Genomic DNA, 27838 nt, shown 5'->3' on the forward strand with positions numbered 1-27838 from the left:
GTTGGCTAGCGGGTGTGTAGCATCCCATTTTACTGTTGTTATCTTCTCCCAGGCTTTGTTGAATGCGGAGAGGCGGCCCCCAACAGGGGTGGAGGGCCTTGTTGATGAGTCAAAAGCTAGGCCCGGCTTTTGCGGTGGTGGAAGTAGCTGGCTTCTGCTGTTTTCCCTCTCTCTGGCGCTGCCTTTACTAGTAAGGGGCGCTGCAGGGTTGTGCTTTCTGTCTCTGGGACGGCCCTCTTGTCTGGTTGTCGAAACGCCTTACGGTGTTATTTTGTCAGCAATAGTGGTTGGTGCTATGCCACCTTGGTGCCGGGGTTTTACGAAGCCATCTGAGGAGAGGGTTTGGAGAGTTGTGCAATTGGCTTTCATTGTGTCCACTGTTTCCGTGACTTTGTCTCCGAATAAGTTCTCCCCTGAGCAAGGTGCATCTGCGATATGCTCATGGGTGTCCTCGTGTAGGCCCGATGCCTGCAGCCATGCCAGGTGTCTGGATGCTATGGCCACTCCGGCCGTGCGGGCAGATGTTTCAAATGCGTCAAAAATCGCTTTTATCATGTGTTTTCCGCATTCCTCCATTTCCTGTAATATGGGGGCTATAGAGGCTTTTCCCTCGGGGTGTAGCGTGTCTAGGGTTTCCTCTATTTTCCTCCGGAGGGCATCATTGTACAGGGTAAGGTGGAACAGGTGAGAGTCAATTTTGGCATTCAGTATGGAGCCATGGTGGACCTTTTTGGCGGTAGCGTCCAGGGTCCTGTGTTCTTTGCCCGGAGGGTCGTTGGCCTGCATGCGGTTGCTCTTAGCTTTCTTAAGGGCACTTTCTACTATGGTGGACTGGTGAGGGAGCTGTGGTTTGTCAAAGCCCAGTGCCTCACTGATCTGGTATTTTTTGGTCTAGCCTCCTGGACACGGCCGGGCCTGACCGTGGGGTTTTCCGGATCTGGTCCTGGCAATCTAGTAGCATTCTGTGAGCTGGTAGTGCGGCTATGGCCTTTTGCAACTTTAGGTATTTCAGCAGTCCCGGTGCTTCTTCTGTCGCCTCTAGCTCCTGTACTGGGGTGAGTGCCAGCTTGGAAACTACCTTCTGGAGGAACTTTGGATAAGTGAGGTCCTCCTGCCGGCATGTCGGACTGTGTTGTCCCAGACGCGTGCTCTGTGTCTGGAGTGTCTTGGGTTGTTGATGTGTGTGGGCTGCCCCGTGTTGAAGCATAGCTTTGCTGGTAGCGCCCACTGCATTCGGAGGCATAGCCGTCTGTGGCTGGAGAGTGTGATGCGGCTGTCTCTGCTCCCTGCCTCCATGTTGCCGGTGGTTGCAGTGTCTGCTCTGCATTCGGTGCTGAGCTCTTGCTCTGCGCCCTTTGCCCGGAGAGTTGCTGTGCAATGAATGTTGAAAAAGTCGAACAATTGTCTGTGAGCGGTAGGAGTGGTCAGTTGGCATGGCTGGATGTTGGGATCTGTGGCCGATGCACGTGGGTGGTCAGCCGGCTGATGGGGTCTGCCCTGCTCCTGGTCCCGTGATCTTTCGACCTTCTGCGCCTCCGCCGTCTTGATGAGGCTGCTGATGATGATGATGAAGAGGAAGATGTTCTGTCTCCTTCATGTTCCCTCCTTGCAGGTTCTGGTGTGTTGGCTCTTGTGAGGCACATTGTCCTGTCCCTTTAGGTGTGCAGAGTTCTTTTCCATGCTTGCAAAGTCACTGTCTGTATCCAGGCTTGCCTTTTTGCTGTGTCTGTGCCTTTAAGGGGGTGGGGCCCAGTGCACTGATATCATCCTGGGATGAGATCGAGGCAGTTTGAATCTCGGGGCTGCAGGCATAGCATGGCTTCGATGGCCGCATGGCTTCGATTTTGAAATCGGAGCAGTCCCGAGTTGGTGCAGCTGGAATGGCCGGCGGAGGGGATAGGAGACCCTCGGCCGTTTTTGCCACTGTCTGCACTTCTATGCTCTACCCTAGGCCATGGAGCAACCGTCAGGGGAGCTATCCTGTAGTCGGAAAGTTTCAGGAGCAGTCTACTCTGTTTTTGCTGGGCTTCCTGAGGCAGCAGGTAAGCAGGGGCTGCTTTTTGGCTGCATTTTTTTTTTTCTCTCTCTCTCTTCCTTCGCTGGTCTTCCCCCATGGTGTGCAGCTTATGGAGCCGATTTCTTCTAGCCCTCTGAGACATTTTTAGGCACTGAGGGCAGGCTGCCATGAGGTGTGCTTCTCCTAGGCAATGGACACACACCTCATGGGGGTCCAAGGAGCTCCTTTTTCGTTTGCAGTCCGGGCACTTCTTGAAACCTGGTTTTCCTGCAGGCTTTTCGATTTTTTGTGTTTTTTTTCTTGCCATTCTTCTTCTTTTCTTTCTTTCTGGGTTTTTTGTTGTTGTTGTTTTTTGTTTTTTTGTTTGTTTGTTTTTGAATGGAGAGCTGTGATCCGTCCGTTTGGGAAGGGCGGATTAACTAAACTGGATTAGTGAGGGACAGCACAGGTATATATAGGGCTACCTGCACATGCTCAGATGAGGCTCCTAAAGCCTCACCTGAGCTCTGGGAGAGCAAATCCGAATTGGGAACGTAGATGACGTCACCAAAAGTGGGGCTGACTTATACTGCTTGTCCATGGAGAAACAGAAAGAAAGACAGACAGCAGGAGGGAGAGAGACAGAAAGAAAGACATAGACAGAAAGAAGCCAAGGAGAGAGAAAAAAAAGAAAGACAAAGACACACATCTAGTCTAGCACCCGTTAACGTAACGTGCTTAAAGACTAGTTGATGCATATTTACCATATTTATTCAATTTTCTATACTGTTCTCCCCAGTGTGTTCAGAACGGTTTACATGAATTTATTCAGGTACACATTCATTTTTCTCTGTCTGACCCAATGGACTCTCAATCTGTCTAATGGACCTGGAACATGAGGAGGATTAAGGGACTTGCATAGGGTCAGCATGGATTTGAACCCACAACCTCAGCATATTGAGGTTGTAGCTTTAACCACTGCACCACATGCTTCCCTCCTTGTTACTGTCACAATGGCTTGGTTTCCCTATATTGATACTACTGGCTTTGAATTTCAGAAATCTGCCTTGAACCGTCAAAGGAAAAGCAAAATACAAATGTCCATATTCAATTCAATCTTGTGTGTTTGGTTTTCAGAGCATCAATGCATTAAGAGATAGTTCTTCGTATTTCAGGGCACCCCCCTCCTTGCTTTTTAGGTGCATCTTACAGCCCACATCCTTATAGAATAATGGCACAAACCCACATTGTGCTAGAATTAAGAGGTAGAGAAAAAAAGGGTGGGGAACAAAGATACCAATGTAAAAAAATAGTCCCAACAAAAAAAGGTGGGATAAACAATAGTCTGTATCCTGATGACTTTATATGGCGTGAGTCTGTGGCGGTTACGAGGGGCCGCTGGAAAGTTCTCAGCCCAACCAAGAAGAGCATGATGTGGAGCCATGAAACTTGCAAATTATTCCACACTTTTCATTTCAATGAGGCAAATGCATCTAGTACTACTACTGTTTATTATTTCTATAGCGCTGAAAGGCGTATGCAGCACTGTACATTTTAACATACAATAGACCAGGGGTGCCCACATTTCTTTGGCTTGTGAGCTACTTTTAAAATGACCAAGTCAAAATGATCTACCAACAATAAAATATAAAAAAAAACCACAAAGCACACTGTACGCAGAGAAAATGTTATTTATATTCAGGTTTTTTTCAAAGAGGTCAAGGCAGATGACTTTAAAATATGCAATGTCACCTCAGTAACAACTATACAAAAATAGACAAATATACCCCCTCCCCTTTTACTAAACTGCGATAGCGGTTTATAGTGCAGGGAGCTGCGCTGAATGCCCTGTGCTACTCTTGACACTCATAGGCTCCCTGCGGAAAAAACTGCTATTGCAGTTTAGTAAAAGGGGGCCATAGTGCAAAATATAGACAGCAAATATAAATTCTCAAAATGGATACATTTTGATCACTACATTGAAAATAAAATCATTTTTCCTACCTTTGCTGTCTGGTAATTTCATGAGTCTCTGGTTGCACTTCCTTCCGACTGTGCATCCAATCTTTCTTTATTTTCTCCTGCATGCTTCCTCTCCTCCAGACCTCATTCCATTCCCCAACCAACATCTCTCTCTGTCCCTCCATGAGTCCAACTTTTTCTTCCTCTCTCCCTGCCAGCCACCTGACACACTCCATTCCCTCCCCCAACTTTTTCTTCCTCTCCCCCTGCCACCCTCCTCCCCTCTCTTTCTCTCCCTGCCCCCTTTCTTTCTTTTTCTCTCCCTGCCCCCTTTACTTTCTGTCTCTTTTTCTCTCCCTGCTCCCCAAGCCACCGCTGCCATTTTCTCTCTTCTTCCCAGACACCACAAAAGCCAGGCCCATATACCCACTGCACAAGGGCCGGGCCCACAAGCCTTCCCCCCCCCCCCCCCCCGATGTCAATTCTGACTTAGGAGAGGAAGTTCTGTGCCAGCGATTGGCTGGCCTGGAACTTTCTCTCCGACGTCAGAATTGACATGCGAGGGGAAGGCTTGTGGGCCTGGCGCTTGTGCAGTGGCTGCACACGCCTGGCTTTTGCGGCGTCAGTGAAGCAGAGAGAACGCAAAGGCAACGCAAGTCTATCACAGAGCCCTGGATGGGCTCCGCGATTAACTCGTTTTGCCCTTGCAATCTACTGGTTGATCTTGATCGATCTTTTGGGACCCCTGATCAGAAGCACTTACAATCTAATTTAGACAGGACATTTTGGGGTTGAGGAGATTATGGTAGAGGAAATTATACAGTGGGTATAGGTATCTGATAGCAGTGAGTGGGAGTTAAGAGTTGAAAGCAGTTTAAAAAAAGTAAAGTAAAGGGGCACAAGTAGAGGGAAACCAAGCCGTTGTGACATCACCGATGAGGCTGGCTCAGGCATTGGTGGAATGAGGCATTATGACATCACAATACAAGGGGCCACTGAAAAGTTCTCAACCCAACCAAGAAGAGCATGAGGTGGAGCCATGAAATTTACAATTATTCCACACTTTCCTTGCACTTTTCATTTCAATGAGGCAAATACATCTAGTAAAGGGGCACAAGTATAGGGAAACCAAGCTATTGTGACATCACCGATGAGGCTGGCTCTTAGGTATTGGTGGAATGAGCCATTATGACATCACAATACAAGAGGCCACTGAAAAGTTCTAACTCGACCAAGAAGATCATGATGTGGAGCCATGAAACTTACAATTATTCCACACTTTTCTTGCAATTTTCATTTCAATGAGGCAAATACATCTAGTAAAGGGGCATAAGTATAGGGAAACCAAGCCATTGTGCCATCACCGATGAGGCTGGCTCTTAGGCATTGGTGGAATGAGGCATTATGACATCACAATACGAGAGACCATTGAAAAGTTCTCAACCCAACCAAGAAGAGCATGATGTGGAGCCATGAAATTACAATTATTCCACACTTTTCTTGCACTTTTCATTTCAATGAGGCAAATACATCTAGTAAAGGGGCACAAGTATAGGGAAACCAAGCCATTGTGACATCACCGATGAGGCTGGCTCTTAGGCATTGGTGGAATGAGGCATTATAACATCACAATATGAGCGGTGATTTATTTTCAACGAATGGAACAATAAACCTTTTTTTACCACAGAATCTATGACACAACCTGAAAATAAATTTTTTCTGTTACTACTCCTACATTATGGAAAAATCTGCCATCCCATCTCCGTGAAGATTCCTCCCTCCCTAAATTTAAACCAAACTTTAAAACATTTCTGTTTAAAATTCCTTCGATGGCTTTTTATAGAGGGCTATCCGGGTGTCCAGATGGCTTTTTCCCCTGTCCCCAACCTACTTCCGAGCTTGGCTGAAATTTAATCTTTAGGCTGGCCAGCAGCAGCAAAGTCAGCCTGCTGTTGTTGGCCTGCCCCAGAAGCTGCCTCACTGGAGTTTCCCGCCTATGCAGGAACAGGAAGTTGCTCCAAAGAGAAGGCTTCTGGTGCAGGCCAACGGCAGCAAGATCACCTTGCTGTTGCTTCCAGCCATTCCAAAGATTCAGTTTCAGCGAGGAAGTAAGTGGGGGACAGGAGAGCGAGAGAGAAGCACCTTCTCACGGGGGGGGGGGGGGTGTTGGAGGGAGGGATATAGAAAGAGAGAGAAGTACCCATGGGGGGGGGAGTTAGGAAGAGAGAGAGAGAAAAGAACTCACAAGAGAGGGGGTTATGGAAAGAGAAAAAGAGGGAGAGAAAACACCCATGGGGGATGGAGGGAGAAGAACCCTTGAGGGGTTAGGGAGAGGGAGAGAAATGTACCTGTGGGGGAGGTGGGAAAGAGAAAAGCACTAAAAGGGTACAGAAGTTGAGAAGGCGACTAAGGAAATGGATGAAAGATAGGGCGGGGCAGGGGCAAGACTGGTGAAAGGTGGGGGGTTGGGCATGGGTGAGACTAGTGGAAAGGAGGCCTGGGGCAGGGTCATGTGACCTCTTTGTTGACTTCACAAATATGGTAACCCTATATATAGTGAAATTATACAAATATGATGGAACACTAATCAGTGTTCCATCATATTTGTATAATTTCAAAATTTGCTCTTTGGACACTTTATTTGATGTCCAATCACTTCATTCAACTCTATATATAGTATCACTTTGTGCTGGGTTGGCTGTATGTGTGTGTCTTTGTTTTCTATATAAGCAGGTGGCTATATGTTTTTGTCTCACTCACACCTCCTGCTTATAACATCTGGTGTCATTTTACCTGCCATGGCTGGAATCTCTGCCACAGACTCTCTCTGTCAGTAATCGGTCCTTGTAAGGGCTCTGCCGTGTACATTTGATGTAAAGCATGTGCCAGGGCATAGACTGCTGTATAAATATTGTAAGAGAATCTGAAATTATAGACATCATACAGAGAAGAATCCAGGCTACGCAGCGTCTCAGACCCAGTACAATTAGGCAACATATCAAAATGTTTCCATCTATTCTTTGTGCCTGGCAGCCTACATCCGAAATTTCCCTGCCAAATTAATTTCAGTAAAACATCATCTGGAAACATGGTAGGGTTCACACTATAAAGGAAATCCTTGAATCCAGGAATTTCACCTTTTGGGATAGAAAATGCTATCGAGCCATTTAAGATCTGGAAAGCTTTTCCAATATTGAAATCTGTAATAATCGGCAGAGTCGCTGACAGAATCCACACTTTCGGAGGTATTTCATGTTTTCTCCATTCTTTGAACATGAACTGCTGGAGCAGATAGACCATACTACTGTAGACGACTATCACGCTGCAGGTGGAACTGCGAATCAGGTGAACAACCTCCGGTATAGTTTGATCATTCCCAATCATTGGTATCATTGCTAAAAACTCAACACAACCTCTGCTCTGAATAATTGCTCCGCTTAAGTTCTTCACCAGCTGATTGTCCTTGATAATCAGCCGATGTCAGGATCCCAACCCAGGTCCATCCAAAGTGCCGGAGTAACTGTATAATAGCGTCATACTGAGAGCGCTCATTAGGGACCATTCGGAAAAAGGATGGAAAGAGAATCCGGTCACTGAAGACGGGATCCATTGCTCCATAACTGATCTGTGAAGGACACAAAAAATAGCATTTTAGAGAGGAAGCCCAAGACTGTACAATGCAGATGGAGGCCCATTTCTCAACTTGTGTCAAACAGGATCTGTTGACACACAGTCTGCTGTGAAACATGAAAATGGACATTCAGAGAGAGGGAGCAAATTCTGGGTAGAAGAGTAAGAAATAGGCGAGGGATAAGACACTGGATGGAAGAGAGAGGAGGAGCAGATGCTGGATAAAAGTGGGAGAGTGTCAAATACCGAATGTGGAAAAGAAAGAGGATAGGGTTAGTGACTGGGAAATAAGAGGAAGTGAACTAGTAGAGCCAGAGTGAGAAAAAGAAAGGGAAATTGTAAACTGTATAGTAGGAAAGAATTAAATCTGGACAGAAGCAGATAAATAAATTGAAGAAAGTTGAGTGAAAAAGGAGAGAAAAATTAGAAAAAGTAATTGGGAAAACAACAAAGGTAGAACAAAAACAATTTTATTTTTTGTTTAGAATAAAGTAGTGTGGTATCTATGTTAATAAATGTTGCCCTGGATTGGGTTTTTGCCAGGTACTGGTGACCTGGATTGGCCATTGAGAGGATGGTCTGAGCCCGTAAGGCTATTCTTATGTTGTTACGTAAAGATAATGAAAATGGAAATAAGGCGATATCTCTTTATTGGACTAATTTTAATACATTTGTGGCCAATGTTTGGAGACCAAACCCTCCTTCCTTATGTCAGAACAAGATACCATAAGATCTGTATATTGTCCTGACCTGAGGAAAGAGGTTGTGGCTTCTGAAAGCTAATTGAAAAATGTATTTAGTCCAGTAAAATAGTTTCATCATATTATTCAAATATTGGTGTTAATTTATATCTAATATAATAAAATAATAGGCCGCGCATGCGCACTCAAAAAACGTGTTCCCTGTTCTGTCGCGAAAACACGAGTGCGAATGCGCGGCACCGGCTGCGGCGGCGGCTTTAAAATAAAAAAGTTACACAGCTGCGGCGGCCTTCCTCACCCCCGGCTCTCATTGTGCATGGTACCGGCTCCTCTCTTGAACTGCACCAGACTCTGCTGTTCTTCGGTCTGCCCTGCTCCTTGCCTTACTATATTTTTAAGTTGAAAGACGAGGCAGCGGCTCCTCTCAGGATCCCCACCTGCGTCGGAAGTCCAATGCAGTCGGGGTCTTGAGAGGAGCCGCCGCCACCGTGTCTTTCAAATTAAAAATATACTAAGGCAAGGAGCAGGGCAGAACAATCTTCAAAATGGCGGCAACTCGATCTCCATTCCTCTGGGGGGGGGTCTGGGAGGAGAGGGATCGCAGCCACTAAGCGCCCCCACTGAGGAGCCCAGCAACTTTCCGCTGCCCGGGACCCGAGTCATTTGCCGCCCCCCCCCCCTCTTCCCTTACCGCGGGCCCGACTGGCGATTTAAGAAGCGTGTGCATCAGTCTTCACACGCTGCTTCGGGCCCTTCTACTGCCCTGATTTGCTCCGGATGTGCCAGAGTAAATCAGGGCAGTAGAAGGACCCGAAGCAGCGTGTGAAGACTGATGCACACGCTGCTTGAATCGCCATGTGTAGTCGGGCCCGCGGGAAGGGAAGGGTAGGGGGTGGGCGGCAAAGGACTCGGGCCCGCGTTTGTAGTTGCCACTGTGGGAAGGGAAAGGGGGTAGAGGAAACCCTAATGCTGCTGCACAGGGAACTGGTGTGGGGGGAGGGAAATGGAAGGGGGAGGGAATGCTGCTTCGGACAGACAGACAAAGGGAGGAAGGAAGACAGAAAGAAAAGAATAAAGACACAGGGGCAGGTGCACAGGGAACTGGTGTGGGGGGGAGGAAAATGGAGGGGGCAGGAATACTGCTTCGGACAGACAGACAGAGGGAGGAAGGGAGACAGAAAGAAAAGAATAAAGACACAGGGGCAGGGAGATATTCAGAAAGACAAACAGACAAAGGGGGCCAGGGAGAGACAGACAGACAGAAAGACAGCGGGAGTCGCGTCAGGAGGGGTGCGGGATGTCGCAGAGGGAACTTTTCCAATGGGTGCATCTGGGCGGCTGTTGGGAGCCTCTGATCAGGGGCAGAGCAAGGTAAGTGTATCATAGGGATAAGAAGGAGGAGGGGGTAGAAAAAGGAAGGGACGCCTACTGCTGGACAGGGGGAGAAGGAAAGAGGTGCTGATGGACAGGGGGTGTGTGAAGAAAAAGGAACAGAGGCCTAATATTGGACAGGGGGAGAAGGAAGGTGCTGCTGGACAGGGGGGAGGTAAAACAAAGGGAGAAGGGCTGCTGCTGCATAAGGAGAGCTGTGAAGGGGTGGTGGTGGACACAGGGGAGGTAAAAGGAAGGGAGAATGGACAGGGGGAGCAGGCAAGGGGTGGTGATGGACAGCCAAGGAAAAAGAAAGACAGAAAGAAAGAAAGCGGCTAAGGAGAGAGAGAGAGAGAGAGAGAGAAAGAAATAAAGAGAGACACACACACATATATTCTAGCACCCGTTAATGTAACGGGCTATAAGACTAGTATAATATAACATAGTAACATAGTAAATGACGGCAGATATAGACCTGAACGGTCCATCCAGTCTGCCTATAAATTATACCCATTAAAAAATACATAATTAAATTAACTTGTCTCTTTGATATTTCAGGGCCGTAGACTGTAAAGTCTGGTATTGTCCTAGGTTCCAAATGCTGAAGTTGTCATCCAAGCTCACTCCAGCCTATCCAACCATACCGTAAAGTCTGGCTAGTAACATCTTCATGTTCCAAATTAGTTTACTTCTGCTTTCTTTAAATTTTGCAGCATGCATCGGTGTCGTATTGTGGCTTGTTGGGAGTTCAGTTTAATATTTCTATTTTTAATTTATGGTTAGTTATTTTATACTGCGTGAGGGTCTGTGTTCTGTGTATATGAAAGGGAGAAATTAGGTTCTTACCTGCTAATTTTCTTTCTTTTAGACTCTCTTGACCGATTCCGCTGTCACTGATGGGTAATAGCTCATTATGATCAAATGTGAAAAATTACAGTTTACTGCAAAGCAGACAAGATCCCCACAAAGTAAACCACTACCAAAGTGCTACCAAAGTGAAGGAAAGTGTCTGAGAGCACCACTCAAAGGATCATAAAGTTTGTCGCCTTTGATATATATGGTGATGGTTTTCTTTCATCGACAACACCTTCACTCTTTTTACGGCGTTTATCACAGCTTAAATAATCTCATATTAAATGTCCATTTAAACTTTTTTTGTTTTTCAGACAATATATACTTTTCTTAAACCTTTTAAATTTTTCTAAACTTTTTTCCTTTTAATTTTCATTTAACTAATTTCTTCTCAGTGCATTCAGTCTATTGGTGATCACAGGAAAAATATGGCACCCTTTTGCCACACTATTCTTTCATTATTATATCCAAAAACTGACTCTATTAAGAGGAAACTGTTACTTATCTTAAATGATGCCCTTGATCACTGTGATTTGGGTAAGTCTGGAAAAACTGCTAATTTTCATTCATTCATTCACTATACATTCTTTAGGTCTGACGGGGCCCGTTTCGCCGCTCAAAATGCGGCTTCCTAAGGGTTAAATGTCGGTTCTTCCTCAGTATTCAGAATTGATGGGGGAAGTCTCGTGGGCTGGCTGCTGCACGTGGCCATGGCCAGTCCCTGCTACGGAGGGGGAGGGATGGAGCATGTCAGCTCCGGATCGGCTTTGCAGTGGGTGTGCCGTCGATGGCAGGGAGGAATCCTGATGGCAGCGGCTTCAGTGGGGGGGGGGAAGGAGGGGGGAGGCAGGGATTCCCAGGGAGAGGCTTCTAGTAGGCAGGGAGGTGTACAGCGGGCATCAGACGGAGGCAGGGAGGCATACTGACGACAGCGGAGGCTTGAGATGGGGGAAGCAGGTAGGCTTCAAAGTGGGTCAGTTTCAGGGGAGGGAGTAAGGGAGTGGGCCAAATGCTGGAAGACAGTGAAGGGGGCACAAACTCAGGACACTGAAGGAAGGGAGGGAGCATGGACATGGGACACAAGGGAGGGAGGAAGGGGGCACTAACTTGGGACATAGGAGAGAGGGGGGAATAGAAAGTGAGTGAGAGGGAAAGAGAAGGTGCACATGGGGAAAGGAAAAGGAAAATTGGGCATATAGAGAGAGAGAAATGAGTTAGAGATGCATGGGGAATAGAAGGATGAGAGGGAGAAATGTTGGATATGGTGGTGGAGAGGGAACAGAGGGATTGATTGAAGGGGATGCAAGGGTGAGGAGTGTTGGACTTAGTGATGGAGGGAGAGATGTTTCATGGTGTTGGAGAGGGGTGATAGAAGGAGAAATGGGCATGGGGCTGGTGGGCAGTGGTGAAAAATGATCTGGGGGATGAGAGAGGAAGAAAAGTTGGACTCATGGAGGGACAGAGAGAGATGTTGGTTGGGGAATGGAATGAGGTCTGGAGGAGAGGAAGCATGCAGAAGAAAGGAAAGAAACAAAGAAATATTGGATGCATAGTCAGAAGGAAGTGCAACCAGAGACTCATGAAATCACCGGAGAACAAAGGTAGGAAAATTATTTTATTTTCAATTTAGTGATCAAAATGTATCAATTTTGAGAATTTATATCTGCTGTCTATATTTTGCACTATTTTTCTATAGTTGTCACTGATATGACATTGCATATTTTAAAGTCATCTGCCTTGACCTCTTTGAAAAACACCCGAATATAAATGATAATTAACATTTTATCTGCGTACAGTGTGCTTTGTATTTTTATAATTTTGTAATTACCATTATGTATTGATAAGATTAAAATATATGAAAAATGGATGGAAATAATTCCTTTACAATTAGTACTATTATTATGGGGGGTGGAGTTGGGGGCGGCATTTGGGCAGGTCTGAGGTGGAGCTTGGGCTGGGGTACTCAGTTGGTATTTGTTAGGGTTAGGGGTTCTTGGCTTGAAGAGATTGAGAAACACTGTACTATACCAAAGTCTTGGTCTCGGTCTCCATCTGCTGGTCAAAATGAGCTATTACCCATCAGTGACAGCTCTACTGGTCTAAAGAGTTTTGACAAAGAAGGACATGGTTTTGTGTTAGCATTAACTGTGCGAGATGGATCTGTACTAATCTGTCTTCTTCAGTTTTCCAATAGGTTTATTTATGATCTAGTACCCATTGTAGTATTTGTGGTACACTGTTTTTCTAAGTAGGTGCTGGTTATGTGGCTCGTGGAAGTTGCTTCTATTTTGGTATAGTAGGGCTCTATAACCTCTGATTTGCACTGCTCCATGTTGCTTCTTTGGACAGAACAGTTGTTTTTGGTGATTTTCCCCTTGATGTCTCTAATTCACATTCTCTATTGGAGCTCTCGGTACTTGGGTATTAACTGCAGATGATGCTACAGCTCCCAGTGAAGTAGAGGAGGGTCACAAAATAAATTCAGATTGGATTCCTTCTGCATATGACACAGCCTTTGGGACACAACCCACATGTCTAGAATGTCTCACTTATATTATCTTCTGGAAAAGATATTATCAAGGTAATAACATAATCTCTTTTTAACTCCAGACTAAACAAAACCATGCTCTTTAAAGAAACCATTTATCCTCACGGTCAATGTTTTTTATTGACCAGCATTTAAAAAAAATAGATTGTTGATGTCAATCCTCATTAAACACATCCAACTAAACAGACCAGTTCTACCTGAGGGTAGCGGAAGATTCTTGAAAGCTGTGATATTGAGTAAGTTGTATCTGAAGTCAAATCGCCAATGAAAGCAGCCAGTACTCCTCTGTCTTCACAGCTGTAATTAGGGACTGGAACTTGTGTCCCAGACAACAAGCTCAAGGTTCCATGTATGGCTCTTAGCTCCCAAGCACAGGAGTCATAGATCCGATACCCCAGGGTAATGTTGGGTAAGAGTTCAGCATTGTTATTGACCTCTTCCACTGTGAAGTGAAAAGCCAAGCGGTGTCGATAATAGCGGATAACATGACTGTGGAAACAGAGATACATTTTATTGAGATGTCAGAATTCAGCATGGATTAGTTTACAAGTGATGAGGACGTTCTTCATAGGATCTCCAGAGGATGCTATGTTTGGGTAGATATTCCATGTGTACCTGACCAGGATGAACGGAGAGATGCTGAAATGTTATCAGAAATTAGAGAGGCTAACAAACTGGGTAACACACTAATACTGGTTGATTTCAACTACCCCAATATTGACTGGGTAAATGTAATAGGGCATGCCAGGGAGATAAAATTCCTTGATGAAATCAAGGACTGTTTTATGGAGTAGCTAGATCAGGAATCAGGATAAGAGGCGAAGCAATTCTAGACCTAGTTCTTAGTGGAGTGCATGAATAGGAGCGGGATGTAATGGTGTTGGGGCCACTTGATAACAGTGATCATAACATGAATCAGATTTTATATAATTCTTGGAATAGGAGATCACGTGATGCACTGAGCCAAGGCAGAAGCAGGCTGCCTGAGCTCCCGGGCCCCGAGTCCTGAAGCACCCTGTTACTAGCCTTTGGAGGTAAGCCGGGAGACAGCTCTTTGCAGTGCTTGCTGTGCACAATATATGGACAGATTTCTGTCCTCTTCTGCGTCGCCGATGTCAACCCGCACCCAAAAAAAGGATCGAACCGCAGCACGGCGCTGACAAAATGGCGCCGATCACCTCCACAGCCGCGATTCAGCAAATAGTGCCGGAGGCGCTGACGGCCCTTACTCAAGCAGTAACAGTGGCAATGCAACCCAGCATAGAAAAACTTTCTGAACAGCTCCAAAAGCTTGAAAATCTACATATGGAGACTACTAGCCGCACCGCAGCGCTGGAGACTCGGGTTTCCAGCGTCGAGGATACACAGTAGGCACATGACACCACGTTACAGGAACTGCAGGCTCTGACTCAAAAACAAGCAGAAAGACTGGATGATCTTGAAAATAGATCCAGAAGATCTAACTTACATTTTTTGGGGATTCCGGAAACAGTGGTGGGAGACTTGATTCTTGGCCCGGGTCGCAAATTTTGTCAGGTGTGGGAGCACTTCTGGCAGGACCTCACACCGCATGCTCGCAGTAGACTTTTGAATCTTTAAGATTTTATTCCCACTCTCAGCTGTTGGACCGGCCATGGATTCTTAGGGAGGGGGGGATGGGAGGGGAACTGATTATATTGTTGAAAATGTTATTTCCTGAATGGTACTACTGTTTGTATTTGCTTCTTACTGCTGGAATAATAAAAATCATTTAAACATAATCCTTGGAATAAGTTCACACAGGAAATCCAATACAACAGCACTTAACTGTAAAAAAGGTGACTATGATAACATGAGGAGAATGGTAAAAAAGAAACATTGGAGCAGCTGCAAAGGTCAAAAATTTACATCAAGGATGTTATTCAAAACTACCATTCTGGAAGACCATTCACTCTGTAATTGCACCTTGGGTCACCAGAAGTGATCGCTATCTCTACTTGTATGTTGTGACAGGAAAGCTCCTGTCACAGGTAAAAAGACTGGGGGTCCAGTCAGAAATACTGCCCTTAAGGCTGTAAGCTCTAAAATAAAGCCTGTTTCTCCTGGTAAAAGCAGCAGAGTAGCACAACCAAATAACATGTCGGAAAAGCAGGGGTGGGGTCAGCTCAGAATTCAGGAAGGGAGGGCACTGAAACCACATGCCAGTCCCTATTACTCCTTTCCCCAGGTTAGAGGAATCCAGGTAGAAGTGGGTGGAGCTGGTCACCGAGCCTTGCAACCAAGCAAACCTCAAATAGGCAGAAGGCAGAGTAATCAGGGAGGAGGAGGTGGCTCACCTGTTCCTGATTATAGGAGCTCAGCAGCAAACCACGATAGCTGCTATCTCCCTTCAGCCAGAAGCCAGCTAAGAAAGTTTCCAGGACCCAGCCCACCCGGGGAGAGAGATTAACTCCAGGGAAGTACAATCACTTTCCTAACACATTTTGGGGTGAGGGGCTGGAGATTGTTCCTGAAGGGGAAAATGATTTGAGAGGGCTGGCAGTTATTCAAAGAGGGGGATGGGAAGAACCCGCAGAAGTGCAGGACTTCATAGAGAGCCCTAATCCCCTGGAGCCAGCCTGGGAAATGCTCAGTGAGGAAGGCTCTGGAGAATACATGTTTGAGGAAGACATGGACATGGAGTCTTGAGCTGGAAAAGGCATGGCAGCAGTGCCTAATTAAGTAATGCCAAAATAATTTTTTGAACCTCAGTTCTCTTAAGTGCCCTTTGAATTAAAATTCTGGATGTTAGAGGCATGTTCGGGTGGGCGATAAGACCTTTAGCATAAGGGAGGTTTGCCCGCACAACCTGGGTTCAGGTTGTGAACGTCCTTCAAAGGGAGGGACTAGGAGAGAAAGAGGAAAAATAATAAAAGCCAAAAACGTTTTTTTTTTCTACAAAGTATAGGGAAAGCTTGCTGACACCTGTTGTGCTCAACTGTGAATTAATAAACCAGTTTGGGTTGGGAGAATTCTTAGTCCTGAGAGGGGATGCTTCAGAGTCAGTGAAGAAGCTGCAGAAGCATTTTTTTTTCTGGTTTTTTTGGGGGGTATGATTTCAATGCATTTTGACAGTCACAGGCCGAGGCACATCCAGCGTGCCCGGGACTTATGTAATATACTGTGGACTCAATGACTGTGTCCAGTGACAAATGTGCATGCAGTGATGTTTTGGCTTGTACGTTAATAAACCCAAGGAAGTTTTGCTAGAAGTCCAGTCTCCAGGTTTTTTCTTTGACCAACCATATAAAAGGCGCTCCTAAAAATCTTACCTATGATCCGAGCCGGGGTTTCCCACCTACATGGGGTCTGGCCCGGCCACAATGTGCATAGAATGTCAGAGATGAACTTCACTCTTACGAAAGGCAGTGCTGGATGTCAACTCAAGTTCTCCAATTTACGGCAGCCATTGACCAAAGGAGAGTTTCCTTCTGGAGAAGCATTAGATAGATAAGACAGCAGAGCCACTAGAACTTTCTTAAATTCTTTCAGTATCCTCTGTTCCTGACACCTCTTATGTCCCTCCCTGATTCCCATCAAAATCATCTAGTATTTTTTGTCACTCAGGCTGCATTTGGGAAATTATTAAGTGCCATTGGTGGTATGCTTTTTTTTTTTAATGCTACTATGGCTTAATCTGCAGTATAAAATACAAAATAGCTTTGTTAAAATTGCCCAAACGGCAAGAATCTTGTATTTGGATTCTATGAGCTGTTTCATTTGTATTGTGCTGTCATTTAACATATCTCTATTATATGATTGTTTTATAGTGCTGTTAAATGAATTTAATTCCAAGTTTACCTCCTCGATTGTATTTAAGCTTATAATTGATCATTTTACTATTATTAAGCTGTTAACCAAATTGTAAGCGTTTTGTTAAGCTGTACCTGCAGAACACACCTCGGGTGAATCCCTTCATGAAAAGTAGTTAATAAATCCCAGTACGAGGGTGGTTTGAAATGTTTAGTAAAAAAGGAAGTTAAACAACGAGGTCTCCATGGAAGGCTGTAGGCTTAGTCCAATGAGTTCCCAGGTTTTTTTCATAAGCTATTTTTCCTACAATACAACAAAACTAGAAACTCACTGTAAGTGTATAGTCCTCCATGGAGACTATGTTGTTTAACTTGCTTTTTTTATCAAACTTTTCAAACCACCCTCGTAAATAAACAAGTCTAAGGAATAGAGTGGAAGAGTTTTACTACTTGGGATCTAGCTAGGTACTTGGGACCTGGGTTGGCCACTGTTGGAAACAGAATACTGTACTTGGGGACCTTTGGTCTATCACAGTATGGAAATTCTGATGTTCTTATGAGTAACCTGATGACAGTGCAGAAGGCTGAAGACCTGGGGAGCTGGGTTTGATTCCCACTATGACTCTGGGAAAGTCACTCAAACCTTCATTGCTTGGATCGTAAGCCTACTAGGGACAGAGAACATGCCTGAGTACAATATGTAATCCAGGTACATTAGATAGATTGTGAGCCCGCTGGGACAGATAAAGAAAAACGCTTGAGTACCTGGGAGAACCGATAGAAAATTGAATAAAAATAAATTTTGGATCATACAACAGAAGAACCCTTTATACCAGAATCTAATTGAAAATAACAAATATAAGTTAAGAGGTGACAGGCTCAAGAGTATTGTAAGAAAATACTTCTTTACAGAAAGGGTAATAGATGTCTGGAATAGTCTCCTGGCAGAGGTGGTGGAGACGAAGACTGTTTCTGAATTCAAGATAGCATGGGACAGGCATGTGGGATCTGAGAGAGGACCCCTCATGAGACCCCTGAGATCAGGACTAAGAAATTGGGCCTACCTAGGAAAAATGGATTCTAAAGACTTCATCTCTGATACAAAAACTGCCTGAACTATGAACAACATGAACTTTGAACAATATGCAGACAGCTGCTGTGGAAAATTCCAAGAAAAAAACACTGGTGGCCACAGCAGGTCAACATGATCTGCCCTGTAGGAAATAACTCATATGACCTAAGAACACAACAAGCTAAAGGAACTGATAACCACAATATCCAAGACAGCAGAAGCAAGAATGGCTACTGAGAAGGGAGGGGCCCATGTCCAGATGGTCTAAGACAGGGGTAGGCAATTCCAGTCCTTGAGAGCCTGAGCCATGTCAGTTTTGTCAGGATATCCACAATGAATATGTATGAGATGGATTTGCATGCACTGCCTCCTAAATCTATCTCATGCATATTTATTGTAGATATCCTGAAAACCTGACCTGGCTCCGGCTCTCGAAGACCGGAATTACCTACCACTGGTCTAGATAAAGTACCAAAAACACTCTGTCATGGGAGATAGGGAAGTCATTTGTGACACCACCAAAGCCTTGGAATGATCCAAAGTTGCCTGACATGGCAAATAATTAGTAATTTGAAAGTGTAATAACCAATCAGACTGACTATGTATCCACCAATCAAAGTAGCCATGTAATATTCTATAAACAAGCAAGCTTAATGTATCCAAGCCAGAGTGGATTGAGACTTCTACAAACTTGCTAGCTTTTGGTCGTCTCCTCCACTTGGCACATTTGCTGTATATTCATCTTACTGATGCCAATGTTGTAAGCTGACTTTTTGACTTATTAATTTAACATTTATTTGATGCAGCATATGTGTTGTAGTTGTCATTGTCAATAGACAGTAAAGGTGAGCATCCACTATCTCCTCCTCTTAGGGAGAGGAGGAGATAGTGGATGCTGCAGATGAGCAGACTGGATGGACCATTTGTCCTTTATTTGATGTCATGTTTCTATTACCCTGTTCAACGTTTTCACTCATAACTTGATTTAAGCTTCAAGAAGCTACTTACAAAAAGCAATCCTTAGAAGCTGGAGGCTCCCTGAAGTTTGTAGAACCAAGGGTATTACTTTGCATGTGAATCTGTAAGATTCCACCAAGGATCAGGTCTCCGTCCTTATGGTACATGGACTTGGACAAGTCTTGTCTGATTTCCAGGTTAAACCCAGTAGCTTGATTCACAGCTTTCTCAAATAGATGAGCAACAATCAGAAACATGAAAGAGAGAAGGATCAACATAGCGCTTCCCGGAATCAGATTTTCCAGGCTTAGGTGCTGGTGATGTAGTTTTTTTGATCAGAGGAGCCAGAAATACCATTCTCGGGTCACCAAGCTATTGGCATGGCTGTGAGATCCATACGCATTGATGGTGATGTGACCATCTCCCAGTGAGAGGAATACTGTCTGACTCTCTACACAGTCCCAAAAACAGCTCTTTAAAAGCAAAACCAGCTCTTTAAAAGCTGTGTGGAAAAACAACCAGGTATTTTCCTCTGTGATTTCAGACAAAATGTAAACCACCATAGAAAGACCTTGATCCAAGGTCAACAATCTAACTAACACTTCAGAGCAGTAATCAGGAGGAACTATTATTACAATCCTGTGGGGCACAACGAGATGAAAAACAGACTTTTATACACAGGTGCAGTAAAGAGGAGTTTCCAAGAAAAGGACAACATCTGGATTTCTGTTTAGCTGATGTGGGCAGAAGTCAAACTTAGGCACTTTAGCCATTTAAACCTACTCTCTGCCTCTTGTTCCCCAACATGTTCTGTGAGCACCCAACTGCACTCCAAAATATACTGGGCTAGATTCAATAAATGGCCCCCCAAAGTAAGCTCCAGAATGATCTGTGCTAAGCTAGAACTTCGTAAGAGGCTCACTGCATGGAGCGTCCTATTTAGAATACAAGTGTAGTGCGTTAATAGTAGTAAAAGATGTGTAAAGTTAGGCACCTAGATTGATACACCTAGCCAATCTAGGAGCTTTAATTGGCGCCAATAACAAGCAAGTAGCATCTCATAACTGTCTTAAAATTAATTGGATGGTAGGTGCCTAGGCATGATCAGGGGACAGTTCATGGGCGTGTTTTTCATGTACGCATCTGTTTTGGACTTAGGCGCCGGTATCTAGGCCAAGAAAACCCTAGCATAAATAGGGGGCCTCTAAGGTACGGTTACCAGATTTTTCCTTCAGGAAAATCCAGATCCATAGCTACATCCCCAAAACTGCCCAGATCCCAATCTGTCACACCCTGTTCTGCCCCCCCCAGCCCCGCCCAAGATGGCATCCGGATATGCATGAGTACTGGCCCAATTCAGAATTTGGTTATGTATATGCAAGAGTCTGCGACCAGGAAGTAATGTAAGAGGACGAGTCGAGGCTGGCGCCCCCATCAAGACAGCACCCAGAGCGATCCACCTCTGCTACCACACCCTCTTTGGAGTTACATGCATAATGAAGGAGATGCACATGTTATAGAATAGGGTGCAGGGCAGGTCCAATTACTGCCAAGAGCTCATTAACAACAGTTGTTGACTGATATCACCTAATTGGCTAATTAGTTTACTCCTGGATCTGTGATCCACACTCATATTTGCATGACGAAATTTCTGCAACCTTGGAATCTGGGAGACCGCAGCCTCAATTCTTTACATGGCGCCTAAAACATAGGTACTGAGGAACGTGGCGCATAGCGCATTTCAATCTTAAGTTAGACACCTGAGAATGGAATGGATACAGCACCGTTCACGGAACAAAGCGTTTATGAACAACTTGAAAAATTGAAGGTGGAGAAATCTTTGGGACCGGACGGGATCCATCCCAGGATATTGAGGGAGGTCCGAGATGTTCTGGTGGGTCCTCTTAAAGATTTGATAAAAAAATCTTTAGAGATGGGAGAGGAGCAGATGTGGTCCCTCTTCACAAAAGGGATGATGCGAGAAACTACAGTCCAGTAAGCCTCACTTCAGTTATTGGGAAAATATTGGAAATGTTGCTGAAGGAAAGGATAGTGAAATTCTTAGAATATAATGGATTCCAAGATCCGAGGCAACATGGATTTACGAGGTAAATCGGGCCAAATAAATCTGATTGAATTCTTTGACTAAGTAACCAGAGAATTGGATCAAGGATGTGCGCTAGATGTAATTTACTTAGATTTCAGCAAAGCCTTTGATATGGTTCCTCATAGGAGGCTCTTAAACAAACTCCATGGGCTGAACTTAGACCTGGATTAGAAGCTGGTTGATGGACAGACGCCAGAGGGTGATGGTTAATGGAATTTGCTCGGAGGAGGGAAAGGTGACTAGCGGAGTATTTCAGCGACAGGGCCGTATTTAGATGAAAAGAGGCCTTAGGCTATTCCACTTATGAGGCCCTTTCAACTCCCATTTTTAAGTTTGTAAATTACATGAGAGATAATAAAATACATCATTACTGTGATAAATATCAATATGTGCGTCCTTCCTCACCTCACCCCCCTCCGATGCCCGCCTGCCTCCCATCCCCCTTCTATTGAACACCCCCCATGCCATCCTGCCTGCCTGCCTTCCATTAAACCCCCCCACCTCCTCCGATGCCATCCTGCCTGCCTGCCTTCCATTGAACCCCCCACCCCCTCCGGTGCCAGCCTGCCTGCCTCCCATCCCCCTTCCACTGAACCCCCCTCCCCCCCCCGATGCCAGTCTGGGCCGCCCTGTCCTGATGGATCCACATTTTGCCTTTCTCCCTGCAGGGCTGGGCTTTGCCCAGCTGTTTCTGTACTGTCATCTTTCCCTCCCCGATCCTCCTCCCAGGGCGAGAAAAAGAAAGGGAGGAGCCGAGTCGGCGCCCCGTTGCGGCCGGAGCCGGTTCCGATCCCGAAGCGGAACCGAGGTAACCGGGGAGCGGCTAAAACCTGAACCGGAGGCAGGATCGGACTGGGGACTGGCGCGCGCCCCCACCTGGGGCTGAGACTGATTCCCCTCTGGAGCCGGGAAAAGGGGGGGGAGAGAGGAGCAGCGGGATCCGATCCGGAGCTGGAGCACGTGTACAATTCGGATTCCTCATCCCCTGATTAATTTTGATGAGTCGCTGGCGCAGGCGCCGTGAGGAGTGACACAGAAGCACACCTCACGCCACCAGGACTCACGATATTTCAACAATGCATGCGCGCTCTAGGATTTTATTATTTATGATATAATCATGAAAATTTAAAATAAAGCACGTAATATACATTTTAAAATATGCAAATTAAAACATATGTTAAGAACTTACTTAGAATTCTCGAAATGAAGATATTGTAACAAAACAATTTTTCAATCTAATATAATAAAACGGTAAGCCGCGCATGTGCACTAACTATGCGTGCGTCCGTTTTCCGTGAGCTGAAGCGATCCATATGAAGTGCGCGTGCTCGGTTTATGGGTCTGCCCTCTGTGGTAAGCAGACTGTGCCTGCTAGGAATGGCCCTAGAGCAGTGCACAATTCAGATTTAGGCTACACACATTCTCCTTCATTTAAAACCCAATTGCAGTCAGGGGATGAGTTTCCGGCTGTGACCTGTAGAGGGAGCAGGAGGGAAGAACTGCAGGATTCCCATCCCCCACACAAGCCTAAGGTAATTAACAAGAAATTACTTCCTGCTGAAGGTTTGGGGCGGGGCTGCAGACTGCTTAACTTGAAGTCTCAATACCTTGAGAGTGAGAAGCAGCAGACACTGGGAGAGGACAGGTTCCTGCGCTCAGGGCTGAGAGCTCTGAATGCTTGCCAAACTCCAGAAGCCATGGAGCTGACAGAGGCTGGAGAGGACATGTCTCCTAAGCTGCTGGAAGAGACCCAGGATATGGAAGTTGAATCCATTGTTGAATTGCCTGGGGAAGTTATGGAAATATGCTGTGTGGAAGGCAAGTGACTAACCATTGCATGTTTTCTTGAAAGTTCGTTTTGATGATTGCTTGACTGTGTTGGCTATTTTAAAGCCAGCTGAAGAACAGAAGAGAGATGATCTTTTGAACTTTATGCAAGACTGTATTGTTGAAACTTGTGTTTTTCTTTTTGGGAAGTTTTGGATCTTTCTCTGGTGGGGGAAAGTAAACTGTTCCCAGTCCCAGACAGAGGGGTTAGTCCCGTGTCATTGTGGTGGGATAGAGGGCCAATTTTGCATGGCAGTTTAACACCACACGGTACACTCTGTCTGGCCAGCACTCAGATGCTGGGGGAGCCAGGGAAATTACACTGACTCATTTTGAACTAAGATAACTCTGAAGAGTGTATTTTGAGTTTTTTCTTTGCTAAATGCTGATGGACTTTGAATTTATGAACTGTGGCAACTTATTTAATTTGCCTTATGGACAGTGAGTTTGACTTGTAAATAAGAAACATCCTGACAAAGTTTTGATTTTTATTTTTACTTTAAGAATTAAACCTGAAGATATTCTGAATTGAACTTACCTGGTGTGGTGGTGTCCTTTGCTAAACGCCATTTTATTTTCCTTGTGCTGCCCGCAGCGGCTCACAAGAAGATTTTTCTTGTACCGGTGGCCCAAGACACCTTGCCCTGAGGCTGCCGGTTACACCTCACAATGCAAGACAAGTTCACATGCGCGCCCTTCCCTGCTCTCCACCTGCGGAGCGGCGGCTGCCGGCCGCTAGCACCCCCTGCCCTCTCCATCGCCTCCCGGCTCCAGCGGCGTAGGCAGCACTATAAACACGCTGCTTCGCGCCCTTCTCTGCTGATTTCCTCTGCCGCGTCTTTGATGACATCATCGGAGACAGACGCGGCAGAGGAAATCACCAGTAGAAGGCCGCAAAGCAGCGTGTTTAAAGTGCTGCCCGTGCGGCTGGAGCCCCGAGGTTTGTCGGCGGTGGGAGGGTCAGGAGCAGGCCGGATTGACAACGGCAGTAAAAGAAGGGGGAGGGGTTGAACGGAACAGGGAAGAGAAGGTAAGAGAAGGGAAAGGGGGAGTGGGGGAAAATCCTGCTACTGCTTCTACACAGGAAAGGGGGGGATAGGAGGGAAATGCTGTTGCTGCTGCATAGGGAAATGGGATGGAAATGCTGCTGCACAGGGAAATGGGGAAAAATGACAGACAGACAGCGGGAGGGAGGGAGACAGAAAGAAAGAAAGACACAGGGGCAGGGAGAGGGACAGAAAGACAGACAGAGAAAAGGGGCCAGAGAGAGAGTCATCGGGAGAAGGAAAGGGGGCTGCTTTGGGGGGAGGGGTGTGCTTGGGGCAAACAGCTTTGCTCTGGGGGGAAGACAGAATGGGTCATGGAAAGACAGGGAGAGGGATAGGGGGCTGCTTTGGGGGGGAGGGGTGTGCTGGGGGGAGACAGAAGGGGCCATGGAGAGATAGGGAAAGGGGGCTGCTTTGGGGGAGGTGTGCTGGGAACAGATAGCTTTGCTCTGGGGGGGAAGACAGAAGAGGGCCATGGAGAGACATTTGGGGGGGAGGTGGGTGCTGGAGGCAGACAGCTTTGCTCGGGGGGGAGGGGGAGACAGAAGGATACAGACAGCGGCCAAGGAGAGAGAGATAAAGAAACACAGACAGACAGACACATCTATTCTAGCACCCGTTAATGTAATGGGCTTAAAGACTAGTAGTCTATAAACACTTCACTAAAGTATTGAACCTACTGAACTCAAAAGGCGAGAATCAAATGATCGTGTACGCAATCCTAAAATAAGAATCTTTTCTAATAACATTAACACGTGTTTCATATTATCGAAGTAGCACGAATATAACAACGTCGGGATATCAATAGGTCTGTTCGTTTGTCTGTTCCAATCTACACCAATCTGCACTTTATTTATGCAAGAACAAACCAGAGCTTAGTAGCATAAGGCACGTCAATATTTGCCATAGCAATCAGTGAACGTATGAACTATACTTTGGTGCAATCTAGTATATACAAACGAACAGACCCAATGAGCCGAAAGCATTGATCTTAACCAATACATTTTTATGTTTGTTTATTCGTCATATGCGTAGAATTTCTCCTTATGTTCACTGTTTTTAGAATATTGTAATTTTAATTTTGCTAACAATTTGAATGTAGGCCCCTCTTGATCTTGAGGCCCTAGGCTGAAGCCTAGTTAGCCTATAGGAAAATCCGACCCTGCTCAGCGATTGATGCTGGGACCAATTCTGTTTAATATGATTGTGAGTGACATTGCTGAAGGGTTAGAAGGTAAGGTTAGCCTTTTTGCAGATGTTACCAAGATTTGTAACAGAGTGGACACCCCGGAAGGAGTGGAAAACATGAGAAAGGATCTGCAAAAGTTAGTAGAATGGTCCAACGTCTGGCAAATAAAATTCAATGCGAAGATGTGCAGAGTGATGCATTTGGGGGGTAGAAATCTGAGGGAACCGTATGTGCTGGGAGGTGATAGGCTGATAAGCACTGACGGAGAGAGGAACCTTGGGGTGATTGTGTCTGAGGATCTAAAAGCGTCTAAACAGTGTGATAAGGTGGTGGCTGTAGCCAGAAAGATGCTAGGCTGTATAGAAAGAGGAATAACCAGTGTTGATGCCCCTGTATAGGTCGTTAGTAAGGCCGCACTTGGAGTGTTGTGTTCAGTTTTGGAGGCCGTATCTGGTGAAGAATATAGAAAGGCTTGAAGCGGTCCAGAGGAAGGCGACGAAAATGGTAAGGTGTTTGAACCAAAAGAAGTATGAGAAGAGACTGGAAGACCTTTTTTATTTTTTTTAATAAATCTTTATAAATTTTCAATTTGAGAACAGCGCATTAAATATATACATACAATTAACGTCATAGACAGCACTTACAATCGATCAATGAATACAGCAAAATATATTACCCCCCCCTCCCTACCTCCGTGGATGTGCAAATCAAATAGGAAATAAAAGCATAATCCAACTAATCAGAGTTAACAAAATTCGTCAATGGACCCCATGTTAATTTAAATAGTTTATTATGGCACTATATTTCTGAAGGAAGAACAAACCAGGGGAAAACAACACAAACACAAATACAAAGAAACCAAAATGGAATTGTCCAGATCAGAATGATGTGCCCTAAAAAAGTGTCCTCCAACTCATCTGATAATGAGAAGATCTTTATTCCTCCAATGTCACAATGGTACATTCAACGACTCAATGATTCAATGGCTCGACATCTACATGTTTCGGCCCACAGGTCTGCCTCAGGAGTCTTAAGAATCACGAATGATAATATTTGAAGAATACTGCCACCCATGTAGATTTAACCAAAAATCAAAAAAGGAATGTCATATCTCGTTTATCTCAACTATTGCCGACTAGAGCCGAACGTCTCGCTACCAACGAAGTCAACCCATCCCTTTCATCATTTTCATCAACCTTCTCTGTACTTTTTCTAATTCCACTTTCAAACTAGTTAAGACTTACAAAGTTCCATAAGTTACACCTCCGTATCTTTTTTTTGAGATACAGTGACTAGAACTGCACACAGTATTCAAGGTGCGGCCATACCATAGAGCGATTCAAGGGCATTATAACATTTTCATCTTTGTTTTCCATTCCTTTCCTGATAATTCCTAACATTCAATTTGCTTTCTTAGTAGCTGTCGCATATTCAGCTGAGCGTTTCAACGTATCCTCAACAATGACACCTAGATCCTATTCCTGGGCAGTGACTCCTAACACAGAACCCAGCATCACATAGCTATAACATAGTAAATGACGGCAGATAAAGACCTGAACGGTCCATCCAGTCTGCCCATTATTTATACCCATTAAAAATACATGATTACATTAACTTGTCTCTTCTTTGATATTTCTTGGTCATAGACTTTAAAGTCCACCTGGTATTGTCCTAGGTTCCAAATGACGAAGTTGCTGTCCAAACTCACTCCACCCTATTCAACCATCCTCTTTACAGGGTATCTACCATAAAGTCTGGCCAGTAACATCCTCTTGTTCCAAGTTAGTGGAGTTCCCATTGATGCCCTCCCAGCCTAATCATACACCAAATCATCACATATGGGCACAGATCATGCAAGTTTGTCCAGTACCGGCCTTAGCTCTTTAATTTACATTCTTCATTTTCTAATTAGAGATCCTCTATGTTTATCCCATTCTTTTTTGAATTCCATCACCATTTTCCTCTCCACCACTTCCCTCGGGAGGGCATTCCAAGCATCTGTCACCCCCTCCATGAAAAATAATTTCCTAACATTGCTCCTGAGTCTTCCTCCCTGAAACCTCAATTTATGTCCTCTAGTTTTACCATTTTCTCTTCTCTGGAAAAAATTTGGTTCTATATTAATACCTTTCAACTATTTAAACGTATGTATCATATCTCCCCTATCACTCCTCTTCTCCAGAGTATACATATTTAGGTCTTCCAGTCTCTTCCAATAACTGGAAAAATTGGGACAGACTTAATTTTTCCTTTTGGTGGGAAACTTTATGTTTAAGTTATAAAAATGAAAAAATGAATTCAGAAATATCGAAAATACAAAGAAACCAAAATGGAATTGTCCAGATCAGAATGATGTGCACTAAAAATGTGTCCACCAACTCATCTGATAATGAGAAGATCTTTATTCCTATTTGCAATATTTAGCCCATTTTTCAAAAAAAAAAAAAACCCAAAATAACAAAAACCCACTCATGGCCTGTTACAAAGAAAACACACATGAGCATTAAGACATGATACAGTAGAATCTCGGTTATCCGGCATTGGTGGGTACCGGCAGCCGTCTTCAGCATCTTAACATTAATATGAAGAATTGTACAATTACGAAAAGGGAATTTATATTTTTGTTCCAAAGAAATACGAGGATACCAAGTATTTCTTTCATCCCTAAGATACATAAGACGTTGAGCAGCCCGCCTGGTCGCCCCATAGTTAACACATGCCAATCAATTCTTGAAACCCTCTCAATATTTATTGATTATTTTTTGTGAGATGAAGTTCCAAAGATTACCTCATTCATTAGGGATTCCTCT

General features: G+C 44.9%; 1 protein-coding gene across 1 annotated transcript in view; it reads right to left on the minus strand.

Annotated features, from left to right (window-relative positions):
• LOC117368592 (extracellular calcium-sensing receptor-like) overlaps positions 1-27838 on the minus strand; it is a 45070-nt gene that overhangs the window by 10750 nt on the left and 6482 nt on the right. The window contains 6 exon segments of the mRNA XM_033962321.1: positions 921-1370; positions 6752-7414; positions 7416-7583; positions 13258-13549; positions 18911-19086; positions 19228-19498. Of these exon segments, the coding sequence (XP_033818212.1) occupies positions 921-1370; positions 6752-7414; positions 7416-7583; positions 13258-13549; positions 18911-19086; positions 19228-19498 (2020 nt within the window).

Source organism: Geotrypetes seraphini, chromosome 10 (assembly GCF_902459505.1).
Source record: "Geotrypetes seraphini chromosome 10, aGeoSer1.1, whole genome shotgun sequence".
In the NCBI taxonomy this organism is placed as follows: domain Eukaryota; kingdom Metazoa; phylum Chordata; class Amphibia; order Gymnophiona; family Dermophiidae; genus Geotrypetes; species Geotrypetes seraphini.